Source organism: Biomphalaria glabrata, chromosome 14 (genome assembly GCF_947242115.1).
Source record: "Biomphalaria glabrata chromosome 14, xgBioGlab47.1, whole genome shotgun sequence".
Classification (NCBI taxonomy): Eukaryota; Metazoa; Mollusca; class Gastropoda; family Planorbidae; genus Biomphalaria; species Biomphalaria glabrata.
In genome coordinates, this window is record NC_074724.1 from 15,173,934 (window position 1) to 15,199,778 (window position 25,845).

At 34.9% G+C, this 25,845-nt stretch overlaps 1 protein-coding gene across 1 annotated transcript; it reads left to right on the forward strand.

Moving 5' to 3' along the window:
- Nucleotides 1-1,676: 1,676 nt before the first annotated feature.
- Nucleotides 1,677-12,698, forward strand: LOC129922922 (uncharacterized). Its single transcript, XM_056011151.1, has 5 exons — nucleotides 1,677-1,899; nucleotides 2,373-2,555; nucleotides 10,501-10,569; nucleotides 11,693-11,757; nucleotides 12,681-12,698. Exons 1-5 carry the CDS (start codon nucleotides 1,824-1,826, stop codon nucleotides 12,696-12,698), a joined length of 411 nt encoding a protein of 136 aa, XP_055867126.1. The 5' UTR covers nucleotides 1,677-1,823.
- Nucleotides 12,699-25,845: the final 13,147 nt, after the last annotated feature.

Sequence of the window (25,845 nt, forward strand, 5' to 3'; positions counted from 1 at the left end):
TTAAGCGTTTCGGTATAACGTGGTCCTCTTTTTTAGCTCACCAAAAAAAGACTGCCTTTGGCATGCGTTCGCCTGAGATTCGTCTTCCATACAGGATACTGCTCTGTCCAGCGTAACTGACGGACTTAAAGAATTACCTCTATTCAAAGACCCGGATACACATTTGAGACCAAAGAAAATCTGCTGCCGAGAACAGAGGCAGACGCGAAAAGAAAATCTTAATCGACCACTGTTTGACAATGGTTATGCTTGCCCTGGATGTGGCAAAATTTGTAGGTCACAGCAGGGGCTGCGTAGCCACGGGAAATACTGCAATCCACATTAATCTTAGGAATCGAAGACAAGCCTTATTATTATTTTTTTTGCTGTTGAATTATTACCATAAGTTCGTGCTTTGTGTCTACTGTCCCGTACCAAAACAAAGGAAATGGTCATAACACAGCTTCTCTACGCCTTACTTGCTCACACTGAACATGATATCTAGCCAGCGGCCAACGAGTTTGCGTACGCTGCAGCCTCTTTTTATTTAACTATACACCTCGGTAAAAAGCTTGGGGTTAGGGCTTGGAGATGGAAGGCCCAGTTGAGATCTGAATGGAGGGATGTGTATAAGCAGGCCATATCCCTCCACGGGCTGTAGCACCACTGGGATGTATGGATGGTATGAACTTCTTATAGTCCAACCGTCAGGCTGGGCAGGGCACGTATCCCGTATGGGTAACGAGCATATTGTTTGGCGTAACAGAGGTGTCCCATGGAAACGTTTCTTTAGAAAACTAATGCAATGATTTAAGTCTATTAAGAAAAAATGCGCCATTTTACTTTGTCACAAAGTGCCTGTTTTACCCTATAAAGTAGAGATTTGCGTCACTTGATGTTTCGTACTAAAGCCATAATGAATGTATACTACTTCCATAATTAAATGTCTGAACGCAACCATCTAAGAAGTTACACTGCAAAGACTTTCTTCTAAGCCAGTAATAGTAGGCCTACAATAGTTTTACACAAAAAATGTATTGTAAAACTATAAGACGGATGTGAGCTGTGGTTTGTCTAGACTATAGAAGGACTTAAGACACTTTATATTTAATCGCCATGTATAATTACATTTAGAACTAACAGAACACTAAATGTAACTCTTCAGATTAGTAGTATTTATATGATCGTTCATTTTCGTAATTACAAAAATATTCCCAAAATGACTTAGGAAATTATTTAACCGAGCTAGGATCGGTCATCCAGGTACTATATATATAACGAGCTATTCTTTTTGACAAATCTGAGTGTGTTGGTCTTTCTTTTAAAAAATGTAATGTGTACTTAAAGTCTAAAATTCTCTTATTTTGATTTGGTCCAGGTTTCCATGTAACAACTAATGCGTAATGTGAAATAAATAGCTTTATTCCAAGTCTCAAAATTATTTTTTTAAATGTATACAATCTTCCCTCATAACAAAGTACCACATCCTAAAGCTGCTGTGAATGATTATTTTAAATCATATTAAATACAACTTTCAAAGAAATATTTCTAAACAAAGTCTTTAAAAAAATTGCTAAAGAATCAATAATATATGCTAAAATAAATTTTAATTCTAATTTTAATTCATTCATAGCTAAGAGATTGAAGTGCTTAGCACAAAAAGAGAAACGTGTTAATTGATCTAGCTTCTTAGTCCTTTTGTTATTGTTTTTCAGAACAGTACGGTAAAGGGATATGAAGCTTATACTCACACAACTCAGATTCATGGCTACTTCACTACAAGATGTAGTCTTTTTTTACCTTACACTGAACTAGAAAGTGGGTTGTATCTAATTAACGTAACAATGCATCCAAACATAACAGAAAATATCTTAATTCTCAATCACCATTTTTTATTTTGGTCTTTAGAATACAAGCTAGGTAAGTTTTAGATATTAAAACAAAATAGATAGATAAATTAATAAAAAAATAAATTATATTATGGCTTTATATAGCGCTACTTTCATGCTTATAGCATGCTCAGAGTGATTTGGTCCAATCTCAGTTGTGGACCAGTGGGGGGGGGGTATCTAGGAGAATGTTTTTCCGTGCTGCCTTCAGGCGCTCAGTAAACAAAACTCTGCCCAAGTCGGGTGTCGAACCTCGAGCCCCCTTCATAGGTAGCCAAGCCAAGCCAAGTTCAAGTGCACTTAGCCTCTCGATAGATAGATAGATAGATAAATAGATAGATAGATAGATAGATAGATAGATAGATAGATAGATAGATAGATAGATAGATAAAAACAGATAAATAAAAACATAGACAGATAAAATCATAGATAGATAGGAAGAGAGTGAAAGAGATATAGAGAAAAATGTTGATTTAGCTAACCTTTTCGAATTTCATTTTTCAGATAAACCTCAACTCATGCTAGAAAACTGTAGTCAAAAAGCAATAGAAGGTCAAATGATCATTTGTAAATGTAAAGGAAATGTAAACATTTTTGACAGAGAATCGTTCCAATGGTACAGCAGTTCCTACGAGCTTTTTGCGTACGGATCTTACATTGTAGTATATGCTTTTGGAGAAACGAAAGGTAAATACATAATTAAGCAATTTGTTATAATTATATCTAGGTGTACTGATTAAAATGTGTTGAACTCTTTTACGCCGTAACCACTCTCCTATCGTTCATTTTACCCAGATATCGTGTCCGGATCAATGCTGGCGACGTTGTTGCTTTATACTTTTTTTTCCCGTATATGTTTTAATTGCTTAAAACAGTGATGCCCAAAGTACGGTCCGAGGGCTAATTCCGGCCGCGACGTAGTTACATCCTGGCCACCGAAACTTCGGCACAATATGTAGAAATTCTATCCCTTTCCAAAAAAAAAAAGGTTGAAAAACATATCTACTTTAGGGTCCTCTCTACTTCCTCTGATAGATTTGTACATTAGCATTTGACATTTGTAAAATTGAAATCTGAGTATAGAATCTACCAGGGAATAAATTGACTTTTTTGTAGAACAAGATAATAACATATGTGTTTTGTAGACAAAGTGTGACTGTTAAAAAAAATAACTTATACAACGCAATATAAATAAAAAAAAATTGGCGGCATGCTTGGTTTCAGTCACAAAACAAAATTACTAAATACGCTTATAGATTAGAGAATCGATGGGAATATTTACAAAAAAAAAAAAAGGCCAAAAAATGAGCCAGTGGTAAAGCTAGCTACTATGTTGCTTACATTTTAAGTAGAGAAATGAAGCCATTCTCCGGTTCGTAAAGAAAAAACAATATCCTATTCAAATATCCTATTAATCCACATAAGTACTAGATCCATGGGAAAAAAGTTATCTTATTCAAATATCGTATTAATCAATGTAAGTACTAGATCCTTCGGTTGCTAATAAAGTAAAGTGATTTCAAGTTAATTACATTCATTTTTGTACCTGTTTAATGATGTGGCACGCAACACGAGTGTCTGAAATTCTAATGGTTCGCAGGCAGAATTATGTTGGGCCTCACAGGCTTAAAACATTATCTTGAAAAGTTTCCCTTTGCATAGCATCCGAATGTTCCATGTTTTAGCGTGTTTTTACAGAGAAATATTGACTAATTTTGAATGTTGACAACACACTGCTAAACTTTAGTCAGTACCTCTCCCTCCCCACAAGGCAGGGTAGAGCGCTCGACAAATGCTACGTAAGCATTAAGAAGGATTACAAATGTTAAAGTTTGTTCCCACTTGGAGAATCTGACCATACATTAGTCTATCTGTGGCGAGGTTTTAATATTGTTAAAATGATTTTGGTTCGTTACTCTAGGGGAAGTAATTTTGAGTTTCCCCGCTCACATAAGTAAATATTGAACAGGCACACTACGAATAACAATTAGAACAAATCAACTGACTATAGGTGAAATAAAAAAAATACAAGTTTATTTAACAACAACAATATCACTACTAGCTTGGGTAGTGAGTCAACAATGATTAAGGTGGATTAATTTCATCATTTATTGCATATGAAGGAGTGGATAAGTGTTTCTATTTTGTGTAATTAACTTTCTTTGCTGGTCGGTTGGAAGCTGGGCTTGTCTGGTAGATGAAGGAAGAACTTGGAGCTGACTCTTCTTGTAGATGGACGATGCTTGAGTTGAAAAGGAGTATGTCTGTAGCGAAAGGTGGGAAGGGTATTCTCAGGACCATAGGTAGTGGGCAGTGGATATTGGGCAGTGGACAGCTGGAGTCTGGACTGGGCAGTTTAAGCTGGGCAGTAGGCGCTGAACACTGGGCAAGTATCTGGGCACTGGACCGTAGGCAATTGATAGTGGGCACTGGGCTTTTGGGCCGTTTGTAGTGGGCACTACTGAGATTCCTTCTCACTGACAGAAAGGGAGGGTGAGTTCAGACGTTGTAGGCTCAGGTTTGGTGACGCTGCAGATCCAGTCGAAGCTGACGATCTAACAGGTGTAGACAGTGCAGATCTAGTGGTGAAAAGACTGGAGTCTAGTGTGCGTAATATTTCACCACCAATAACAACCAGGCTGAAAAGAAAGAAGCACTTACAAACTTCCTCATGGCAATAGGTAGGAGCTCACGTATTCCATGAAATCAATCAGATTGGGCATGTGCGGCATAGAGCTCATTCCGTTCAATGAATACATTTAACTAATAAAACAGGGGAAACAACTACATAAGCAATACGTGAGGTTATAAGTAAAATAAGCCATGATGTTATTATCATACAAGTAACCAACAGGTTTAAACTTCGAATTTCAACATTATATAAAACAAAATAATTAAGGGAGATAACCCAAGTAAAATGTTTACAAGTGAACAAGAATATATGCTGATAAAACCAGCATAAAAGAAGAGAGTTGCATACATCTCTAGTGGGCAACGTTATATAAATCATTTATGATTTACGGGGAAAATATGTAGATATACAGGGGGAGGGAGTGATATGATAGTAGATTAAATCTTAACCCTTAAAATGCTGAGCTGTTTTACAAATTAGTGCAGACAAAATGGAGTCTCAATTATGTTGTTTAGAGGCTAAACTACCACACGCGTTTTAAGGGTTAATCACAACATAGCGGGATTGAATAGAAGTAAATTATAGACTGTAGATGCCATAGACAGATTTGGTGTATAAAATAAGCTGACATGTTACACAGCAAAATATATACATGGATCTAGTTAGAGAGACCCGATCGCTGTAGCAGATCTAGATTAGAACATCTCAACGCTAGGTTGAGGAAAATAATAAAATAATTAAAATGGGCGAGAACATGGACCATTGATAATAAACAATGTTTTGAAGATAGAATAAAGTTACATACTTACATAGTATTAATAAATGCACAAAATAATACACATATTCAGATTTATATAAATATAATCAACCTACCACGGTTGTTTAAATTATAGGCGGCTTAATGAGAGAAACTTAGTTCCAGCCTCTCGCCTATTAACTGTAGAAATCTGTCTGGCGGGTGTAAGCGTGGGTTGGAGTTCGAGCCCCCTCTTATATAGACTGGGACTCATTTGCATAGCCAGAGGTGCCGGTCCCAATCGATTTGTGGGATTTTGAATTTTAAAATAATATTTTTGCTAGATCCAATGGGATTAAAGTTATTAAATTTCTAAAATTACCGCCGTCCAAAACGATGTGCGCCACCACCTGTTTATGTGTGTGTATGTGTGTGCGTGTGAGTGTAGCAGAGCGATAGCAGTCCACGTGGGAGAGGCAGAGGAATGCTGACCTGCTGACCCCAACCTGCCATGTAGGCATGAGTCACAGTGGAAAGTTCCGTCCCTTCCATATCACGCGATCCGGTGACTCAGCCCATACCAAGGGCGGGGTGACCTGGGGGGGATTTCGGACTGGCCTTCTGTCTCCTTTAGTTCACCATACTATTCTAATTTCATGAAGCGAGACACTATAAGTTGTAACTATTATTAGGGTGTTGAGTTAATCATGTCAATTGGATCTAACTTTTCTCTTAAGCGTTTAAGCACAAATGAAACTTTTACATGCAAGCGTTTCCGTATAGTCGCACCATCTTATACCTAATTACAAACCTATTCTTAAAACTACAAAGAGAGTAATAAAAACGGTCAAGATGTAGTCTGAAAAGTCGGTAGAAAAACTACGAGAGTCATTGAGAAAACTAACTGGGAAATCTTCATTGAGAACTGTCCAGATATAAACGATCTAACAGAAACTGTTAACTCGTATCTATCATTCTGCGAGGAGTTAACAATTTCAACAAAAACAATACAATTCTATGGAAACAGTAAGCCCTGGATGACCAAAACAATCAAACATCTTATTATTGAAAAGAAAACAAAGTATAAGGCTTGCAACGAAGGGTTTTAAAATTCTAAAAATACACTGAAAAAAAGCAATAATTGAAGGGAAAAAAACATACAAAGAAAAAATTGAGAATTTCTTTGGAAATAACAACTCAAAAGTATGCTGGGAGGGATTCAATAAAATAACAGGCTGCGCCTCAAAACGAGAACGACATTAGTTGACGATGAGGAGAAATTCGCGAAGGAATCAAATGAGTTTTATTTTCGTTTCGATAAAGAAGATTTTGTTGACCTACAAAAAGAAATGTTCAACACTTTGACCAAAGAAAAACAAGAACCCTACGTCAATTTCCTAACCGAAGATGAGGTGACCTTATTATTTAAAAGAGTAAACTTAACAAAAGCTTCTGTGACCAGACAAAATTAGTGGCAAGCTGATCAAGCTATGTGCGGAACAAATCTCTTTTATCTTATCTCACATCTTTAACTACTCGTTACAAACGTGCGTAATTCCAAACATCTGGAATCTTCAGAGATTGTACTAGTACCAAAGAAACCACAAATAGATAGCTTAAATGATTTCCTCCCAGTAGCACTAACATCTATAGTTATGAAATGTTTTGAAAAATATATGCTTAAATATTGCAGCAAAGGTCAATAACAGCCTAGGCCCTCACCAATTAGCATTTAAAGCAGCCAGGGTAACTGAGTATGCAATTCTATTGCTTATGGACCAGCTTTATAAGCATCTAGATACACCCAAAAAATATGCACAAGTCATCTTTGTAGACTTCTCCTCGGCTTTCAATACCATATAGCCACATCTAATGATAAACAAACTGAGTAACTTAAATGTAAGCCCTTACGTACAAGCATGGGTTCTAAACTTTTAAAACCAACGTCCTCAGTAAGTTAAAGTCAACAACACCAAGTCTTCTACTCGAGTACTATGTACGGATGGTCCACAAGGTTGTGTACTTTCTCCTGTACTTTACACTCTCTACACTAATGGCATAAGAAGCACCTATGACTCAGTTAAACTCATTAAATTCGCCGATGATACTGCCATAGTCGGCCTTATTTCAAAAAACGAAACTCAGTATCGAAGCTTGATAGAAGAGTTTACAAACTGGTAAACTGACAACTTTCTAGAACTGAATGTCACAAACACTTATAATAGATTTCAGTAAGAAAAAACAAACTATATATGAACTGCAAATAAACACTGCATCTATACAATGAAGTGAAGTCTTAAATATCTAAGCGTTATCTTTAAGAAGATCATCTTGAAACTCTGACAAAGAAAACAGCCCAGCGACTTTTTTTTCTATACAAACTCAATAGTTTTAAACTAAATAAGAAGAACCTAAATACTCTTTACGGCGCTACTATACACAAACTGCTAACATACTGAATAACTTGTTGGCTCAGTGTAGAAACCACCATAAAAAACATTACCAGATTTGAAGGAACTTTTTGAAGAAAAGTTTCTAAGGAAGATCGAAAAAATCTTGGAAGACAACGGCCACCCGCTCCATCAGAACTACGTCAGGTCGTCGCGAAGTTGGCGACTACTGTCAATCAAAACAAGAACAGAGCGGTACAAAACTTGTTCGTACCTCACCGAGTCAGACTATATCAACTCCACTTGTTGATCAGTGTCGGTGCGTAGGTTATAGCATTCTAGCAACAATGAACGTTAAGTGCACAATTTTTGAACTCACTTTCTTTTTGTTGCCTTGCTTGTAAGCTGATGGAGGGTTTTTGTTATTATGCTGGTGAAACGTTTTCTTTGAGATTTTTCTGTGTTCCCCTGTTTAGGGATTGGAGTTCTACACTAAATACTAGATTCAGCAGTGTTTTGTTGTGATCGCGAGCATTTATGTGTCACGTTGTCGGACAGCAAGGTGTAGAATTACTGTTTAATTAATATAGCCACAATATTAGAATGTTTCAAATGCAATGTCATTACTCCATCAGTTGTCATCATAACTTATATTCATATCATTAAACAATTACATTGTCAACAGTGAATCTCTTATTTATTTGTAAGCACGAAGGTGCCTGTTGAATGTCAGGGGCCCGGGTAAACGAGCTAAGGTCTTAATACAACCCTGGCAATCAGGAAACATAAAAAGGACCAAGATGCCTGTGTGTAGTCGCTGAACGAACTCTTTATGTTGTGTCGGTTCTATTTATGTGTATGTGTTCTTTACATGAGAAAAAAATCATTGTAATCATATCAAATTTCCAAAAGGATCAATAAAGCAGTCCGAGTCTTAGTCTTAAAAAGCGGAAGCTGAATAAGGTTCTATTTTCTTTTGAGATATATTCTGAATAAATTATTTTGTGCCTTATAAAAAGGATGTGCATCTCTCTTTCATTCTATACCAAATAGATCATAACAAACAGTAAAGCGATAAAAATCCAAAAGGACGAAAACATTATTTCCATTCAACTGTGGTAAATAAGTGCATTCCCAAAGAGAAGAGCATGCCAGGGGGGGGCGATTGCATCTATCACTCCTCCCACAGTCTAACCGAAAAGTCTTTTTCATTTTATATTTACAAATGATTGAATTGGGAAATGGAGGTGTTATCGACCTAGTTGATACCGGAACGTTTCTGCTGCACAGGCTATCCCAGCTCGAGCTAGTGCTCTTTGCCTTGCTTTTTTTCTCTGACGCTTTTCTTCTGCCAGAGCTGTTCTCTTGTCCTCTGCTATTTGTGCGCCAGTTTTCATCGCGCAACGCCATGATGCTTTATCATGCGTTGCGTCTCACAGGTTGCAGGGTCATGCTGAAGGCTTTTAGAGAAACTCTAAATATGTCATTGAAGCGTTTTCTTTGCCCCCCCCCCTTGTGGTTACTTCCCTTAGCTAAATTGGCCATAATGGAGCTGTTTAGGGATGCTGGAGTCTTACATTAGGCAGATGTGGCCTGCCTATTGCATCTGGGACTGCATTAAGATTGTGTGGATTGGTTTGCAGACCCACTCTTTGAAGAAATTCAATATTACGTATTTTTTCTTGCCATTTAATATTCAGTATTATTCGGAGACAGATCATGCGAAAGTGGTTCATTTTTTTGCATTACATCAGTTTCCCCCATCCACGCCACCACCCTGATACATCCTAAGAAAAGGCAAGGGCTAATACAATGTGCGGTATGCGGCGTCGCCATGATCTAGCACTGAGATGCAAAATGTCTAAGGGTCGCCAGCATCTGATTTTTCAGCAGGGTTGACTCCCGAAGACTTTCCCATGATTGGGTATAGCTACAAAGCAGCAGAAGTTTGAATGAAAAGTTATCTTCTCGTAGGTGGGTAGCAAGCAATGGCTAATGACCCTTTCAGCCCGGAGTTTGGTGCCTGTACTTTGCTTTGCTCATTCTGTTAGTTGAAACAGTTCAGCCAGACTCAATATCTGAGTCATACGTGTAGGGTAGGAGTTGAACTGGTTGTCAGAGGCTATTTGAGACGCATGCCATTAGGAAGCACGATATAGGTAGTAGCGTGCTTCAATCCATTGCCTCTTCCGGCAATGACAATCTTGCGGAACTGCAATGTGCATTCTTGATGCGACGATAAAGGAACTTATGTAAAATTTGAGTTCACAGCTGTGTTTTGATTTACTAAAAGAGAATCTCGTGTTTTAACATTACACTACAAAAAAAAAACAGTTAAAGTAGATACATTTGCCCTAGTCCCCAAGAAGATGTGCTTGGACATGTTCGCCGGTTGAAGGACAAACGCATCCCGAAATTCATTCTTTATGGGCTACTCGCACTTGGCTAAAAAAAAATCAGGTCGTCCCCATCTCCGTTTCGTGGATGGATAAAAAACGGGTCATTGAAATAGTAAACATTGATACTGACCATCGAGAAGACATAGCTCTAGACCGCACTAGATGGCGAGAAACGGTGACAAAGAAAGCTATAGACATTACAAAAACGAGGGCCTGACCTCTGGAAAAAAATGCTCCTCTACCACCAAAGCGAAAGCCACCTTAATCTGCGATATTTTTTTTTCTCTCCAAAATAGTCACACGAAAAAGTGTTCGAGATGAACCATAGTCGCTCTTCGACTGAAGTAGGCCAACAAAGTAGTTCGTAAAAATAAAGGGGATGGGTAATGTTTAACATAGCAAGAAAAAAATACAAATCGACATGTCAAAAACAAATTTCTATGAGTTTTCATTCTTGATATTTTTTTTTTCTCAGAGTATATCTGTCAAGCATATGATATCAAATACAAAAAACTTTTTAAAATATCATACATTTTGAAAATCAGTAAGTATTGTATTTTTATCAATCCAAAAAAAAAAAAAAAATATTCCATACAGTCTCATAGAAACGTGTCATTTTTTAAATAATATTTTAGTCATTTTTTAGTTCAGAAATAGTTTTACTTGTGTTTTTAGCTTCATCTCTTAGCAATTATTAATGGAGTTTGTTTATGTTTATAAAACACTCTTATAATTAAATTTTGTAATTTTAAAATAAATACAAAGTCTCAAAACTACTCTTTTTGTTATTTACTTTCAATAATCAAACCTTAGAATTGCATTGGTCAATGGTTCTTTAAGCGTCATAAGTTGTGCTTGCATTTGTTAAAAAGAAAACCCACCTAATATTATATTAATTTTACTTGTTTACTTAGTGGCGATATCTTTTTTACATAAATTATATCAACACTGTCTGTCTGGGAAAAAGTTTATTCATGTTATTTTTCCGTCGTCCAATCTCAGATCAAGCTTTGCACAACCACTTCTTTTACCAGACAACACAAGAATAAAAAACATTAATCAGTTAATTAACTAAAGGTAATGAATTATTTAGTTTGGTATCTCGAACAAGGGAAAGAAATTGTACTTGAATGAACCTGGTGGTATAAGCCGAGTTTTTCCCCTTTATAGGGCTCTGCTTGTTAGTAAGTACGGAGCAAACAATAAGTAACTTTACAATCATCTATATTAATGAGCTCTTACTAGCATGGAGGTCAGAATGGTTGAATGGTTAGAATGTCGGCTTGAGGAGGCTTGAGCCACGAGTTCTAATTAACATGGTTCCCCCTTTGTTTTATGAATGCTTTTAATATGATAGAATTTAGACCGAAATCCTTTTGTTTTTCTAAACCCATTAATTTTCCCATCTGGTTCAAATAAAAATAGAGTAGAAAAAATGTTTATTAATTCACAAGAAACGAAACGATATATATTTATTTGAAAGCCTCGTATCAAGTTTGAAAAAAGAACGACAAAGGTATGTCATTTTACCAGTTATTGGAAAAGTTAAATATTTTAAATGCATGATTATGTATGCTAATGTTAAAAATATAGAATCCTTCTATAAATAGTAATCTGTAAATAATCATGTAGCCTATATAAAGTTTATGTTTTCTTTTCTTTGTCAGATTCAAATCCAGCTTTATTGTTAAAATCATTGACATCACAAACGTCGGAAATGTTTATTTTGGCAGTTATATATATATATATATATATATATATATATATATATATATATATATATATATAAGTTGCTTTTTTTGCGTTTTTGTTGTACAGAATAAATGAAGTATTTAAAAAGTATGTATTTTTAAAGTTTTTTTATAAATTTCTTGAACTATGTTGCAATGTAAAAAAAATCCATAACAAAAGTATGAAATCGGAAAAAAATATTTCAAGCTGACTTCTTATCATTCAACTAAAGACCTATTTCCATTTTTAGAAAATCAAACAAAAAATCTATAGACTCAGTGTACAAAATACGTAATAATGGCAAGAAAAAAGAAAACCATTAACACAAAAGTATGTACATTGTTGTTTTTTTTATATTCTCGAAAACGGCTTTAACTATTTACATAGTAATTTGACAGTTTATGTATAATTTTTTACTAGCATACAAAAAACAACAATTCTGGTTTGACTGTTATAATTATTCTGAAACTGTAATAAAATATGTAAATTAGCTTGATCTCAAGGGTGTAGACAATCTACATCTTGAGCACACATATGTCAGCGGGTATGTCATTAAAAGTTAAATAAATAAACATTGAGAAACAATTTGTGCAGTGTCTTCTATCTATAGACCTATCACTAAACATAACTAAGATCTTTACCATATATCTAGATCCAGTACTCTAGTCCAAACTACTGTATTTTAATGTGGCATAATAAGGGAAAGGTAATTGTAACGTTATGTGTCTTTATATTTATTGCACACCTCTTCTGGTGTTTATTACAGTGTCTACAGTGAATTAGTTGACTGGTCTTCACATCACTTGTCGCGTATGGTTACTACTGAGTACTATAACAAAAAAAAATATAGAATCCTTCTATAAATAGTAATCTTTCAATTATCATGTAGCCTATATGAAGTTTATGTTTTCTTTTCTTTGTCAGATTCAAATCCAGCTTTAACGTTAAAATCATTGACATCACGAACGTCGGAAATTTTTATTTTGGCAGTTATATATATATATATATAAGTTGCTTTTTTGCGTTTTTGTTGTACAGAATAAAGGAAGTATTTAAAAAGTATGTATTTTTAAAGTATTTTGATACATTTTTTGAACTATGTTGCAATGTAAATAAATTTCATAACAAAAGTATCAAATCGGAAAAAATAGTTCATGCTGACTTCTTATTATTCAACTAAAGACCTATTTCCATTAAAAAAAAATCAAACAAAAAATCTACAGAATCAGTGTAAAAATACTTAATTATAATTACAAGATGGCATAAAAACCATAAACACAAATATTGGTACATTTTTTTATATTCTCGAAAACGGCTTTAACTATTTTCATAGTAATTTGACAGTTTATGTATAATGTTTTACCAGCATACACGAAAACAAACAAACTCTGGTTTGACCGTAATAAAATATGTAATTTAGTTTGATCTAAAGGGTGTAGACAATCTATATCTTGAGCACACATACGTCAGCGGGTATGTCATTAAAGGTTAAATAAATAAACATTCAGAAACAATTTGTGCAGTGTCTTCTATCTAAGGACCTTTACCATATATCTAGATTCAGTACTCTAGTACAAACTACTGTCTTTTAATGTAGCATAATAAGTGCAAGGTTATTGTAACGTTATGTGTCTTTATATTTATTGAACACCTCTTCTGGTGCTTAAGTGAATTAGTTGACTGGTCTTCACATCACTTGTCGCGTATGGTTACTACTGAGTACTATAACAACAAACATGTAGATTCAGAAGGAACATCGATTGTAGAAGACATCATATTTATTAAGTATAAAGTAACACATCACTGGCAAGTCCAGCCATATAGAATTACATGAAATACTTCACACATTGACTTATAGAATCCAAAAGATTATAACAAATGCATAACATATTAGCTATTAGTAATAACTTTTAAACAAGAAAAATTCATACCTCTGTTCTCTTCTATGACCATGGTAACTAATGATATCTGACCATGTGGGCAGCTCCCTGAAAGAGACTTTTGCCCATCATTCCTAGCAAACCTTCGCTTTTCACGTGAAAAATGTTAATCCTGAATTATAAGTGTCCTCCGTAATTCCCGACTAGTTTATGTCACAATAACTATCAAACAATGATGTGACAGTAATCGCTCTTATAAAAAGCAAAGGATCAATTGTGTTAAAAATTATGTTGATTGTTATTTTCAATATACTTTCTCAGTTTGACCACATAAAAAAATAAAACTCTATAAATCCATTAAAGTGTAAGACAAAAACATTTAGACTCTCGTTATCTTCACCTATCACTTAGCCTGTTGAGCCTTTTGGGTACCCTTCATAGCCTACAGTATTTCTCCATTTTTCTCTGTCTTTTTCAAGACAGGCCCGTTGTGCGTTTTTGAGGTTAAAACCCCAGTTTACAATAAAATAAAAAAAAGCGAACTACAGTAAATAAATTCAATGAGTATCGCCGATGGGGGAGTCTCTGATCATGGGGTAGTGAGTCTCCTCCTGTAATTGATTTTGAGGTTAGAACTCCACTCTTCAAATAAAACAAAATATGGCAAACTACAATTAGCAAAATTTATGACATTTTATGTAGCCAAAGGAGGTTTTAAAGTTTTAAACCCCTTCTAGAATCTTTTGAAGTTAAGCCCTCCATTTTGAAAAAAACTGAAGAAAAGCTAGTCTCCTAATTTAACTAATGCTGATAACCTCAAAACCTTCTTTCAGTAAACAGAAAATCTAAGCTATAATCACTAAATTACGCGAGTAGCTAAAAGGAGAATATGAATTTCGACCCTCTGTTTTTTTTTTCAAAAATAAATGAAGGATGACTAGAGCCTAAATTCCGTAACTGTAGCCAAATGGGATTTGTATATTAAAATTCACATTAAAAATTAGCAATGCGTAGCCAGAAGAGGTTGAAGTTGAAAACCCTCGAATAAAAGAATAAAAGAAAGATTAAGAACAACAAATTTTATTACCATAGCCAAAAAAGTTTGGAGGTTTAGATCTACATTTCAATACAATGAAAAACATTGTTATTGTTACCAAATTCCATCCAAAATTAATTTTGAGATTTCAGATAAACTGAAGCAAAAATATAGTAAACATATCAGCCTAATAATGAGTTCGTTTGTTTTTTCTGCCAGTCGCTGAAGGCCATTAATACAATAACTAAAAAAAAAAAAGGAAAATTACAGTCATTCGAGGTTCAATTCTAACCCTAAATAAAACATTTCACAGTGGATGTGTTTTAGTTACCAGTTACTGGTCTACATTAATGAAGTGCAGTGACTAGCAAATTTGATATTTGACATACACTTTTTAATCGGAGGGTAGCTGAATATTGAACTGTATGCACCTCAGAAAATACATTTTTAAAATTTCAAAGACTAAGTACCAATTTCGTGTTAACTTCATTTTCAATTTTAAATATTTTTTTCAATATTTTTTTTATTTTTATATGTAATATAAATATTCGTTGACATAAAATTTTAATTATTATTCTCGTTTTTTTTTCGCTACTAAAAAAAGACACCGAAACATTATAATGATACTTTTTCTGTCTACATTTCTCTTTATATTTGTATAGCATTATTTTTTTTTCATTATTTTCTCTTTCTTTCCCATTTTTTTTCTTGCTCTCTTTAATTTTTGCTTTATCTTTTGTCTCTCTTTATGTCTCTCCCACGTTATCTTTTTCTGTTCCCTTTCTCTCTTTCCTTTTTACGCTTTTTCTCTTCTCTCTCATTAGCTTAAACTTTCTCTTTCCCATTTTCACTTTCTCTAAACATTCTAAACATCTTTCTTCATTCCCCATTCGGTATATCAATATTCAAATAAAAATAAAGCTCAATGAATAAATCACTGTATGAGTAAACACAATTTTAATAGCACACGGAGCAATGTTAATGATACAAAATCGAAATCATTAAACAGAATCAAACGAATAATTCATTTAAAGGAAATGTACTTATCTTTAACTGTCACATATATAATGATTTTTTTAGTTTATTATACGTTTAAACATACTAGCATTCTACGTTAATACGTAAACCTGTATAAATTAGCTCAATCCTCCTTTAAATAAACTAAATATACATAACTATATGCAATCGGTAAAGTGTGATTTGCAGACATTCTTAAGAATTCTTGCATGGCGTTTTCAGACAAAGTTAAAAATTATTCTCCATTTCTTACTTTGCTTAGGTATTGCATAGACGAAAATTGTCTGTTTTAGAGAGATGTTTATGATAAAAGAATTTTAAACTTTAAATTGATCTCTATAAAAAAATAAGCAAAGTGTTCCACTAAATACTCAGTATGTGCGAAGTGTCCATGTATGGGAAAAAAAAAGGAAACATGTCTTATACTAATTACAATTTCATTTTGAAAGTCATTAAACAATGCTTTAAATCAATGTATGGTAATTTTAATCTGTAATACACTTTAGTATATTTTTCTTTATTTCTTTTAGTCTAATCTAGAATGAGAATTTAAAAGAGTCATGAATATTTGGCTTAGTTAGCGTGACAAGTCGCGAAATGACATAGTAATAATCAGTTCCCTCAAAATTTTTTAAATAATCAAATTTTATTTATTTATGTTTAGTGTTGGTCGGTCTGTCCGTCATGTTTAGATTTTAAAATCAACAACACTAAAGGCTATTGTAAATCTGATACAACCTTTAATGTTCCTTCAGAAATATTTCGATAAGTTTAAGTATCTATAATAGATTGTTCTGGATGTTTTGAAAAACAAATCAATGCCAACGAATGTTTGTTTGCTCTTCCAACTTATTTCAAATTTAATTTCCATACTTAAACGTTGCAAAAACACATGATCTTTAATATGTTGTTCCTGTTTTTTTAAAGTAAATAGCATATAAATGCTAAATGAAAATATCTATAATGACTTATTTTTCAGTAACTTTAAAGTTTTTTTCGGGTATTATTATATTATAAAAAAAATATCACAAATGATTGTTCGCCATAACCAAGTTGCAAAGTTAATACACCAACATGTCTACTGATCATCTGCTGTACTGGGATAGGCCTATTCTGACCGACAAAACGGTAGATTTCAATCGCCCGGATCTGCTGTTCATCGATAAAAAAGAAAAAACCGCTACCATTATCGATATCGCCGTACCACTGTCTCATAATTTAAGAAAAACTGAGATAGAAAAACAAAGAAAATATGGGAACCTAGGCTTGGAGATTAAGCGTCTTTGGAAATTGTTATATCAACCGAGGGGATAATAACAACTGACCTCACAGACACCTTCAAGGCCCTTAACATTCCTAGGAACATCTTCGTTGCCTGTCAGAGGGCGGTACTGCTGCAGACCTGCCACATCACCAGAAAATTCCTCAGTGGAAACTGTTAAAGGGACTACGATGAATTTTGTTTCTCTTTAGCGAAACTCGACCCTGGCAGCGCCAGAGAATGACTACTCGTTCATTTCTAACATAATAATAATAATAATAATCTTTATTGTCCGTATGAAAGTTTGTCGTACTAATTGTGCATTATAAAAAACAAAAAACGTTATAACTATAAGAAGCAAAAGTGTACATTCACACCAGACTCACTCATAATTTACTCATGATTGACTAATAGTACACTTATATTTTTGACAATACGTTACTATAGTTTATTTATTGATATCAGTTGTTCCGTATTTTTAACTTAAAAGAAATGTTTGTCAAATGACTCTACTTTTTCAAAAATATCGACAATAGGTTGTTCAGGATTTTAAATAAAGAAAGTAATTTACTAGAAACGATTATTGAAAATCTTTTAGACCAAATAATCTTTTTTTTCTCATTTACGAAAATTGTTTGTTCCGTACTGTTTAATGAAAAATATTACAACTCTATTTATATAAAATCGCACTTCTCTCTTACACTACATTTAATTTTCTAGCTAAAACGTTAGAAAATCTAATTATTGTTAATATTATGTTCCGAATTTTTAGGAAAATAACTTCCTAACACCAAAGTATGGTTTAAAAATCTCTCCACAAGACTATGGTACATCTAATTTTTATACGAGACCACCCAAACAATTTATTTAACGGTATTTGATTTATATGGAATTCTTATTTTCTCTCACTATAAATATATACACATTTGGAACAATCTATTATAGAAACTTAAAACTATTGCGATGTTTCGGAAGAAAAATTAAATTTTAATCAGACTTACAATAGCTTTACTATAGCTTTTAGTCTTTTTTTTTTGTTTTGATGTTAACAACACGGACAGGCAAAACAAAAAAAAGGGTCTTTAATCCTTATATATATATATATACATATATACACAGACACACATATTTAGTCTAACTAGCCCAGACGTAATGGATTTCTTACTTTTGACGTAATATGTTGTTAATTCTTAAAATGAAATGCTAAAAGAACTCATTCAATGCACCAATGTCTATGAACCCTCGATAAGCTTCTTGTAAAGATGACACTCGCCGTGTGAAGTAGTGGATTTTTTTCCTTCGGCATCATATGGAAATAATTATTTAAATGAAATGTTAAAAGCTCAAGCAGATGAAACTACACATAGATACAATTTTAGAGTAAGGAGAACTAGGCCTAATTACAAAGAGAAAAAGTTTATCAGCTAACTAGAACTCGAAGTTTACTTTCAATTTGTCAATACTAGTCTCCAAAATAACATGTGTTTATTTTACAACCTTCATTTTGCTTTGTTACTTGACATTTATATGATATTTGAGCTATCATGTTATATTTTAATAAGCTATTAGATTTATCATGTTATATCAATACGTTACAGCATGTCATGCTACTCTACATTGTTAGTTTACTTGAATCTCCATTATTGTTCTGCGTATACTTAATTCTTTCATTGTCAATAATAAAGCACAATTTGAACTGGGGGTGAATGCTATGAAAATTATATGCTGTATCGGTTGTCGTTCTTATGTTTACATGGGCTTGTAACTTGTCCGTACGAATGTGTTCACGAAATGTGTGTTGTGTAGTCATTCAGTACATTAAAGCTATACCAAGCAAACATGGTTTTTTACTCTGTTTATATTATGTTCATAACAAAATCTTATCTTAATTACATTTACATTATTAAAAATTGATATTTTAGATCTAGATTTAGTGGATAAAGATCTTAAGAGTGCTAAATCATACGTTTAATTTAGGTAGATCTACATCCTCATTCTAGTTCCATTTAAATGAATATACCAACAGCTCTGTTGGTTACTGTGCTGGGACATCGAGCAGACGTTGCCGAAGTACAAGCTCGATGCCTTGTTCTTTTTTCTTTTTTTATTTTTATTACAAATCAATACCAAATGATTATCTAAAATCGCTCTTCTGACATATTGTACATATCCGGTAGTTGTCATGCCGTAATGTGTAATATATCTCTTTATCAATAATAGGCTATTAGTTTGTTATTAAGTTAACAGCAATGCCTGGTCATGCTGTTAGCGCGCAGTACTGATTATCTCGAAGGTCCCGGTTTCCTACCCTGCTAGATGTCATCCCCCGTCGTCCTGAGGGAGATTCGGATAAGGAAGTAAAATATATTTAACTTTGAAGTAACATACAAAACATGTAAAACAATTTACAAAAAAAAAAAAAAAAAAAAAATTTACAACGCCAAATTAATCTTTGAAACATTATTACTTTTGACAATCCAAATAAAATCACGTCTTGAATATTTCATGCGAATATGCGGATTCGTCAAAGATCCGACTCCAACAGGGCAGCCTCTGAGTTTGTGTAACAACACAAACTCTCTTTGTAATCTTGTTTGATTATTGGTTTTTCTTATTTTCCATTACAGTTACAACTGACTGTCTCCTGTGGAGTAAATTTATTCAAAAGATAATTATAAAGAAAGTAAATAATGACAAATGCTATAACATGCATTATCTAGAAAAATTTATCAAATATCATTTTTTCCTAACTGTAACATCTAAAATATTTTTTTTCCTCTTTCACATCTTACTTACGATCTATTGTATAGATAATGTAAAGGGCGTATTTTTCTATGGCCCACATTTAATGAGCATTATAAAATAATATATAATTTTAAAAAATATAATAATAATTCATTTCTTAGGTCAAGAATTTTCTTTTCGGAAAGAATAGCAACAGGGATTATCTGTCGACAAAGATCTTAGTTATAAGTTTGATTTTAGTATTCGAATAACTGAGCCAGATAGATTAAAAACATATTTAATTGTTGATCGTTAGTCTTAAGCCTTTTAAGTAATAAAAAAAATGAATAGTAATTGTACCTTGTAATCTATCTGATAAAATAAGACTTCTAAATTTTAGGCAGCTCAGTAGAAAACAACTCTGCTCAAGTGGGGAATCAAACCTCATGCCCCCTTTATAGACAGACTAGTTCAAGCGTACTTAGCCTCTCAAAGACACTTCTTACTTTAAAATTGCAAATATTGGGCACTAAAATAACATTATTTTTTCTATTTTAAGATTTAAATCTTTCAAATAAATGTTATCAAACATAAGAACTTTTTTAAATCCCAAGTTGTGTTTATATATATATATATATATATGCCCTTATATTTTTTTTAAATCTATATATATAATTTTCTTTGTCGCTCAAGAGTTTAGACTAGAAGAAGAAGTAAAGGAAAGATCACTCTCTTATTTCTGCGGATAGTCACACCAAGATAAAAAAAAGGGGAGGGAGAACAAGTATTCAATGGTTACTACGGATGGCTACCTGGTCTTGTTGTTTGCGCGCTGGAATGTCGTTTAGATTTATCGAACACTCACCTCTCCCATCCCCCTTTGTCCTTCAACTCTAAAGAAACATTCGAAACATATACACATTTTTACAAACATTTTACAAACACTAAATAGCAGCGCCGGACATAGCCATTGTGACCAAGAAGTCATGGAAAGAGAACAAGTAATCTGGACTTAAACATGGTGAGGCCCTATGCGAAACGGATTTCGCGGATCCAAGTTTAGGTAGAGGCGGATAATACGTGAAATTTAATAGTTTGTGTTAGAAAATATATTCGTCTATGCATTTTATTCATTCTTTACTACGTACAGAATTACTTTACGAGCCTTGCGTGTAGCAAAGTCATACAGTATATCATAATAATTCTGTTTCCTGCATAGATCACGCTCAATAGCAAGAATTACAAAATGTTTCAATCTATCTTTAAGAATTGTTGACCTCAAGTAATTCTTCATTAGTTTGAGGCGCGAGAAGCTTCTTTCATCAGATTACAAAATAACGGCTAATGTATAATGCCGTTTTTATATATCGCGCGTAGGATTGGTGTTCTCCATATTGAATGACACCCCAAAATGACAATTTATGTCTACATATTCCGTATATTTTAAAAACTTTTTTTGTATCTTTTGCAATTTGGGGAGATTTCCAGAAGCTCCTGGTAAATCGACAGGATGGCAGTTGAAATCTGTTTTAAGTTAATAAATGGTTTAATTTAATAATTTATACACCTTGAATTAGCGTGGGTCCTTCAAAAGTGCGGGGCCCACTGCGGTCGCATAGGTTGCAGCGGCCTAAGGCAGGCCCTGCAAAATAGCGGCGTATGCTACGGGTCGACTAGTAATAATTATTAACCTTATCCTCACATTCAGAATTAATAAAATATGACATGTGTTAAGGACTCCGCGCGGTGTTGATTCTTGGCAATATGTCTAGTGTAGATCTGACTGGAAGTAACGCTGAACTAAACTACTTCAGTAACACCGGCGAAAGGCCGAAACAATCAAATATTTAGTCGACGCTGATATGTTGTTCTATAACGATATTTAATACTCAAAAAGGGAATCGTCCGATGTCAATTATGTCGTACTCAAGTCTACTACTCTACAAGAAGCGTCTTCCTTTTTGCGTCGCTTAGAGCGTTCTTCTTTTTTAAAGATCTATCACGTCACTTGTCGCTAATTAAAACTTTCCCCTTATTCCCGAAACAAATAACTAATTCCTAATCCTGTCATAACAACTCCTCTCCCTCCCGCTAAAAAAAAATAGCCTGTCAATTTTTTAATCTACTGTCTTAGTCTTACAATGTGCAAGGGCCAAAATGTAGGGAAACATAAACTTGAGTCTTGATTGCGATTTCAACTTCTCTTTCTGTGTCCACAATCAAGTTCCTCAGAACACATATTTCCCTCAAGTGTCACTAACTGATACTGTCCAATGTGATGTGCCATAGGTGACCGCAGACATAGTTCGTTTGCGCTGACACTATAGGTGTGTCTATCTATACTTCATCACATCACGTTCCAGAGGTTACACCGCTTTCCCTCACACGTCAGGACAGACAATTTACCTAATATGACAAATCGACATTTATCAATACTTGTTCTCCCACTATACACCTAACGTTCTTTCGGGCATTTACAAGTGTATTTTATTTCCTCTCTCCACTTACTTGTCCCCACACGACCTAATTCTTTACTGATGTATGATCATGATCAAATACAAAGAATAAATTATAAAACTTACTTTTTCGTGATGTAACTACATCCTCGCCTTATAAATGCCCTTTCTATTCATACAAACATACATACAATTCATACATTCTACCCAAAATAAATAACCAACATGAGCTAATCTAATAATAACGTAATAGCATTTATATTATAACATAAATATCCTATTCAAAAATACCTTAACACAACCTAATACCCGTCTAGTTATGACTACTAGTTAAGTCAATCAATGAAGAATGAAATAATTGAAATAACATCTATTTACATATTTATATACATATAATGGTCGTATAGCGTTATGTCATATCCGCTATCTGCCCGAGCAATGCATTTGTTCTCTCCAACTGGAGTTTACATCTCTTCTTACTCGACTATCAAACTCATATGACCTTCTACCTGTGTAGTCATCTCTTCTTTCATCACAGTCGGACCTAGGCCTGCGACTCCTATCTAATTCGCAATCTTTTGTTCATACTGTTCTGCTCTATTCCAAAAATCTCTAGCGACGTGCCCATGTTTATGGCAGTTAAAACAAATTCTGTTCTTTCTAGGTTTATTTCGCCTCATGTTGCCATACCTGCTTTTCCAACTTCTAACCTGTTTGTCAGAAGCGGCGCTGACACCTGCTACATTTCCAAGTAAAACATCTCTAGATAACCTCGGCATGGCTACCCCTTCGCAATACCCTGTGTATAATGGAGATCGAAGGAACACTTTGCACGCTTCGAATCTCTTAACTGCGCCGTCTGCCAACCTGACTGATTTGGTATAGCCTAAATAATCCTTAGATTTAACTAATCCTCCTCGAACTGCGAGTGTACTGCTAGCTGTGTCCCGGATCACATTTACCTGTTCATTATTTATCATGCCTGGATATAGTTTAAATCTATCTTCCCCACAATCAACGTAATTAATTTCTTCATCTGGTTCACTATGTCCACTATCACGATCCCTGTCTTGGATGTTCCTTACAAAATTAACCCTATCTGGTGGCCGATTATCCCTCTCTTGTCTACGGTTTCCTTGATTACCTCTCCTATCAGTAGTGCCACTATTATCCTGTGTATTCCCATTGCCAGTTCCATCCCCTCTATGTTTCTTACACTGGTATGCCATGTGTCCCTTTTTCTGACAGTTAAAACATGTAACATCCCTAAGGTTTCTTTCACCCGCTTTAGGTCTATCTATTCTCCTATCATAACTTTCCCTGCCATTGTTTTCATTTTCCCAGGATCTATCCTTTTTGCCATAATAACTATCCCGACCATTGTTCCCACGTTCCCTGGACATATCGTTTCTCCTACCATACTCCCTATCATTACCATCATTTCTCTTTACATAATTTACCAGGTCAATAACTTTTGTATGGTCGCTAACTGAAAGTGGGTTGTTTGGGTAAGCATTCTTAAAGATCCTAATAATTTCTACCAAGTCTTCAATTACCGCAGGGTTTCTTTCTTTTACAAAGGACTGTAGCTGAGGGTCACACTTGTTGATAAAATTGTCAATCAGAATAAAGTTCCTCAACCCCTCGTAGGTGTTCTCTACATTCTCGAATCCGAGCCATTTAGTGAAGAAGTCTTTCTCTGAGTTGATAGTTGTTTGTGGATCAACTTGGCTGGATGGAGTGTTTTCGTAATACTTTTTCCGGAATGTTGCCGCGTTGTGCCCGTATGCGTTTAGCAGTTCCTTCTTTAGCACCTGATAGCTGTTTTGCATCAAGTGGTCATGGTTTTGGCAAATCGTGAGGGCTTTCACATGTACGAAGTCCAACAAGATTTCGGACCACTCCTTCTCCTGGACATTAAACTTTGCAAGTTTAATTTCAAAACGTTTCAGATAGTCGCCGATGTCGTCCTTGTCTTCTGCAAAAGGTTGGATTTTCTTTTTCATCCATGCGGCGCTACTATGGCTTTCTATGTTGGCACTATTGTTGCTGTTCCCTTCGGTGGGCACACTTACACCAGCCTCTATCCTCATCTGTTCTACTTGAATTCTCACTTTTCTGTCCGCCTCTTCTTTCTTCTCCCTCTCTACACGTTCCACCTCTCTAACCTTTTCCCTATCCAACATTTCTGCCTCTCTAACTTTTTCACGCTTTATGCGATCTGCTTCTTCTTTCTCTTTTTCTCTGCCTCTAGCTTTCTCTCTCTCCAAGCGTTCTGCTTCTCTAATTCTTTCCTTCTCCAAGCCCTCTGCTTCTGCCGCCACCATCTGCTGTACATAAGCAGTTAGTTCTTTGCCGCGCAGTTCTAGTTCTGTCTTAGCTTCATGAATTAGCTTTTTTCTAAATTCTTCCAGGTCGTAACCTGAAGTAGCTGCCATATTACCTTTACGTTACTTTACCTCGCTTTTTATTTAAATTATCTTACACACAGGCCTAATAGCTTCTATTACCTATGTTCTATAAATTAAATTACCTTTTGAGCGTAACCTCGCTCCGCGGCTTCCTAATATCTCTTAATTCAAATGAATTAAATTCGTCACTCTACCCTCGGCGTCTAGACTACCAAATCCGACTTATAATAACTTCTGTACTTTCCAAGATACACTTAGTATCCTTGGTACCAATGTGTAGGCTACACTCTGACCCGACTGAATACGATGTGCGACACACGCACACTCAACCGACTACGTGTTACTCACACGAGTCGCCGGTGAATAGACCAACCTGTCTATTTACAAATGCTAAAATTACAAATGGGCAATCAGGCTTCACCTCGATTGTTCCCCAGATCTAGTCTAGATTACGCTAGATCTTAGTTACTTGTTACCTGCTTTCACAGCCAGGAGTGTATATAACTTACTCATACAAACAAACTATGCTCATACAAACAAACTATGAAAATTAACCTAAATGCGATAAACACCAAACTATAGATCTAGTTCTAATGAATGAGACTTTCGTCTGACAGTAAGACTTAAGACGGGAGTATAACAAACAATCAATACACAACTTTACTACAAAAAAACTTAACTAAATGATTCACATTCACATACGGGACGAATTAACAGCTAAACGTATATCTGGACCTCTTGCTAGATTACACCTAATTTTTAAGGATATCCCCAATCCACCATGATTTAACCTGGTAGTGATAATCTAGCGAGTGGTCACTTCCCTACAGACTCTAATTATTCTAATGAAAAAGTAGTTAAATAACACTTGACTTATCTGTCTAAGAAGCGGCGATAACTCCACAGTCAGTCTCGGGTCCACTTTTCCTACGCTAATGTCTGTCCCGGCGGCAAGGCTCACGGCGATGTCTTCCCTAGCGGTGAGATAAGGACAGCGAACGTTTCGGCTCTCCAAGGTCCTTCTGTACTGGTCTGCAACGGCTCCGGTTCTTCGGTGGTACGGCGTCTAGTTCTGGTTCACGGGGATCTGTCGTCTAGCTCCGGTTCGTCGGTGACGTAGAGTCTGGTTCCGGTTGCTGGTTCCGCCGCGGGTACGGTGGTCGTCTGTCCAAAGTGAAACTGGAACGGTCCAACAGTTGACCCAGCGACAAAGTCAAAGTCCAGTGCTAAAATACCGGCTATCTGGCTATCTAACGTGTAGCACAGATTCAGCCGAGACGTAGATCAAATTAGCACTACTGTAC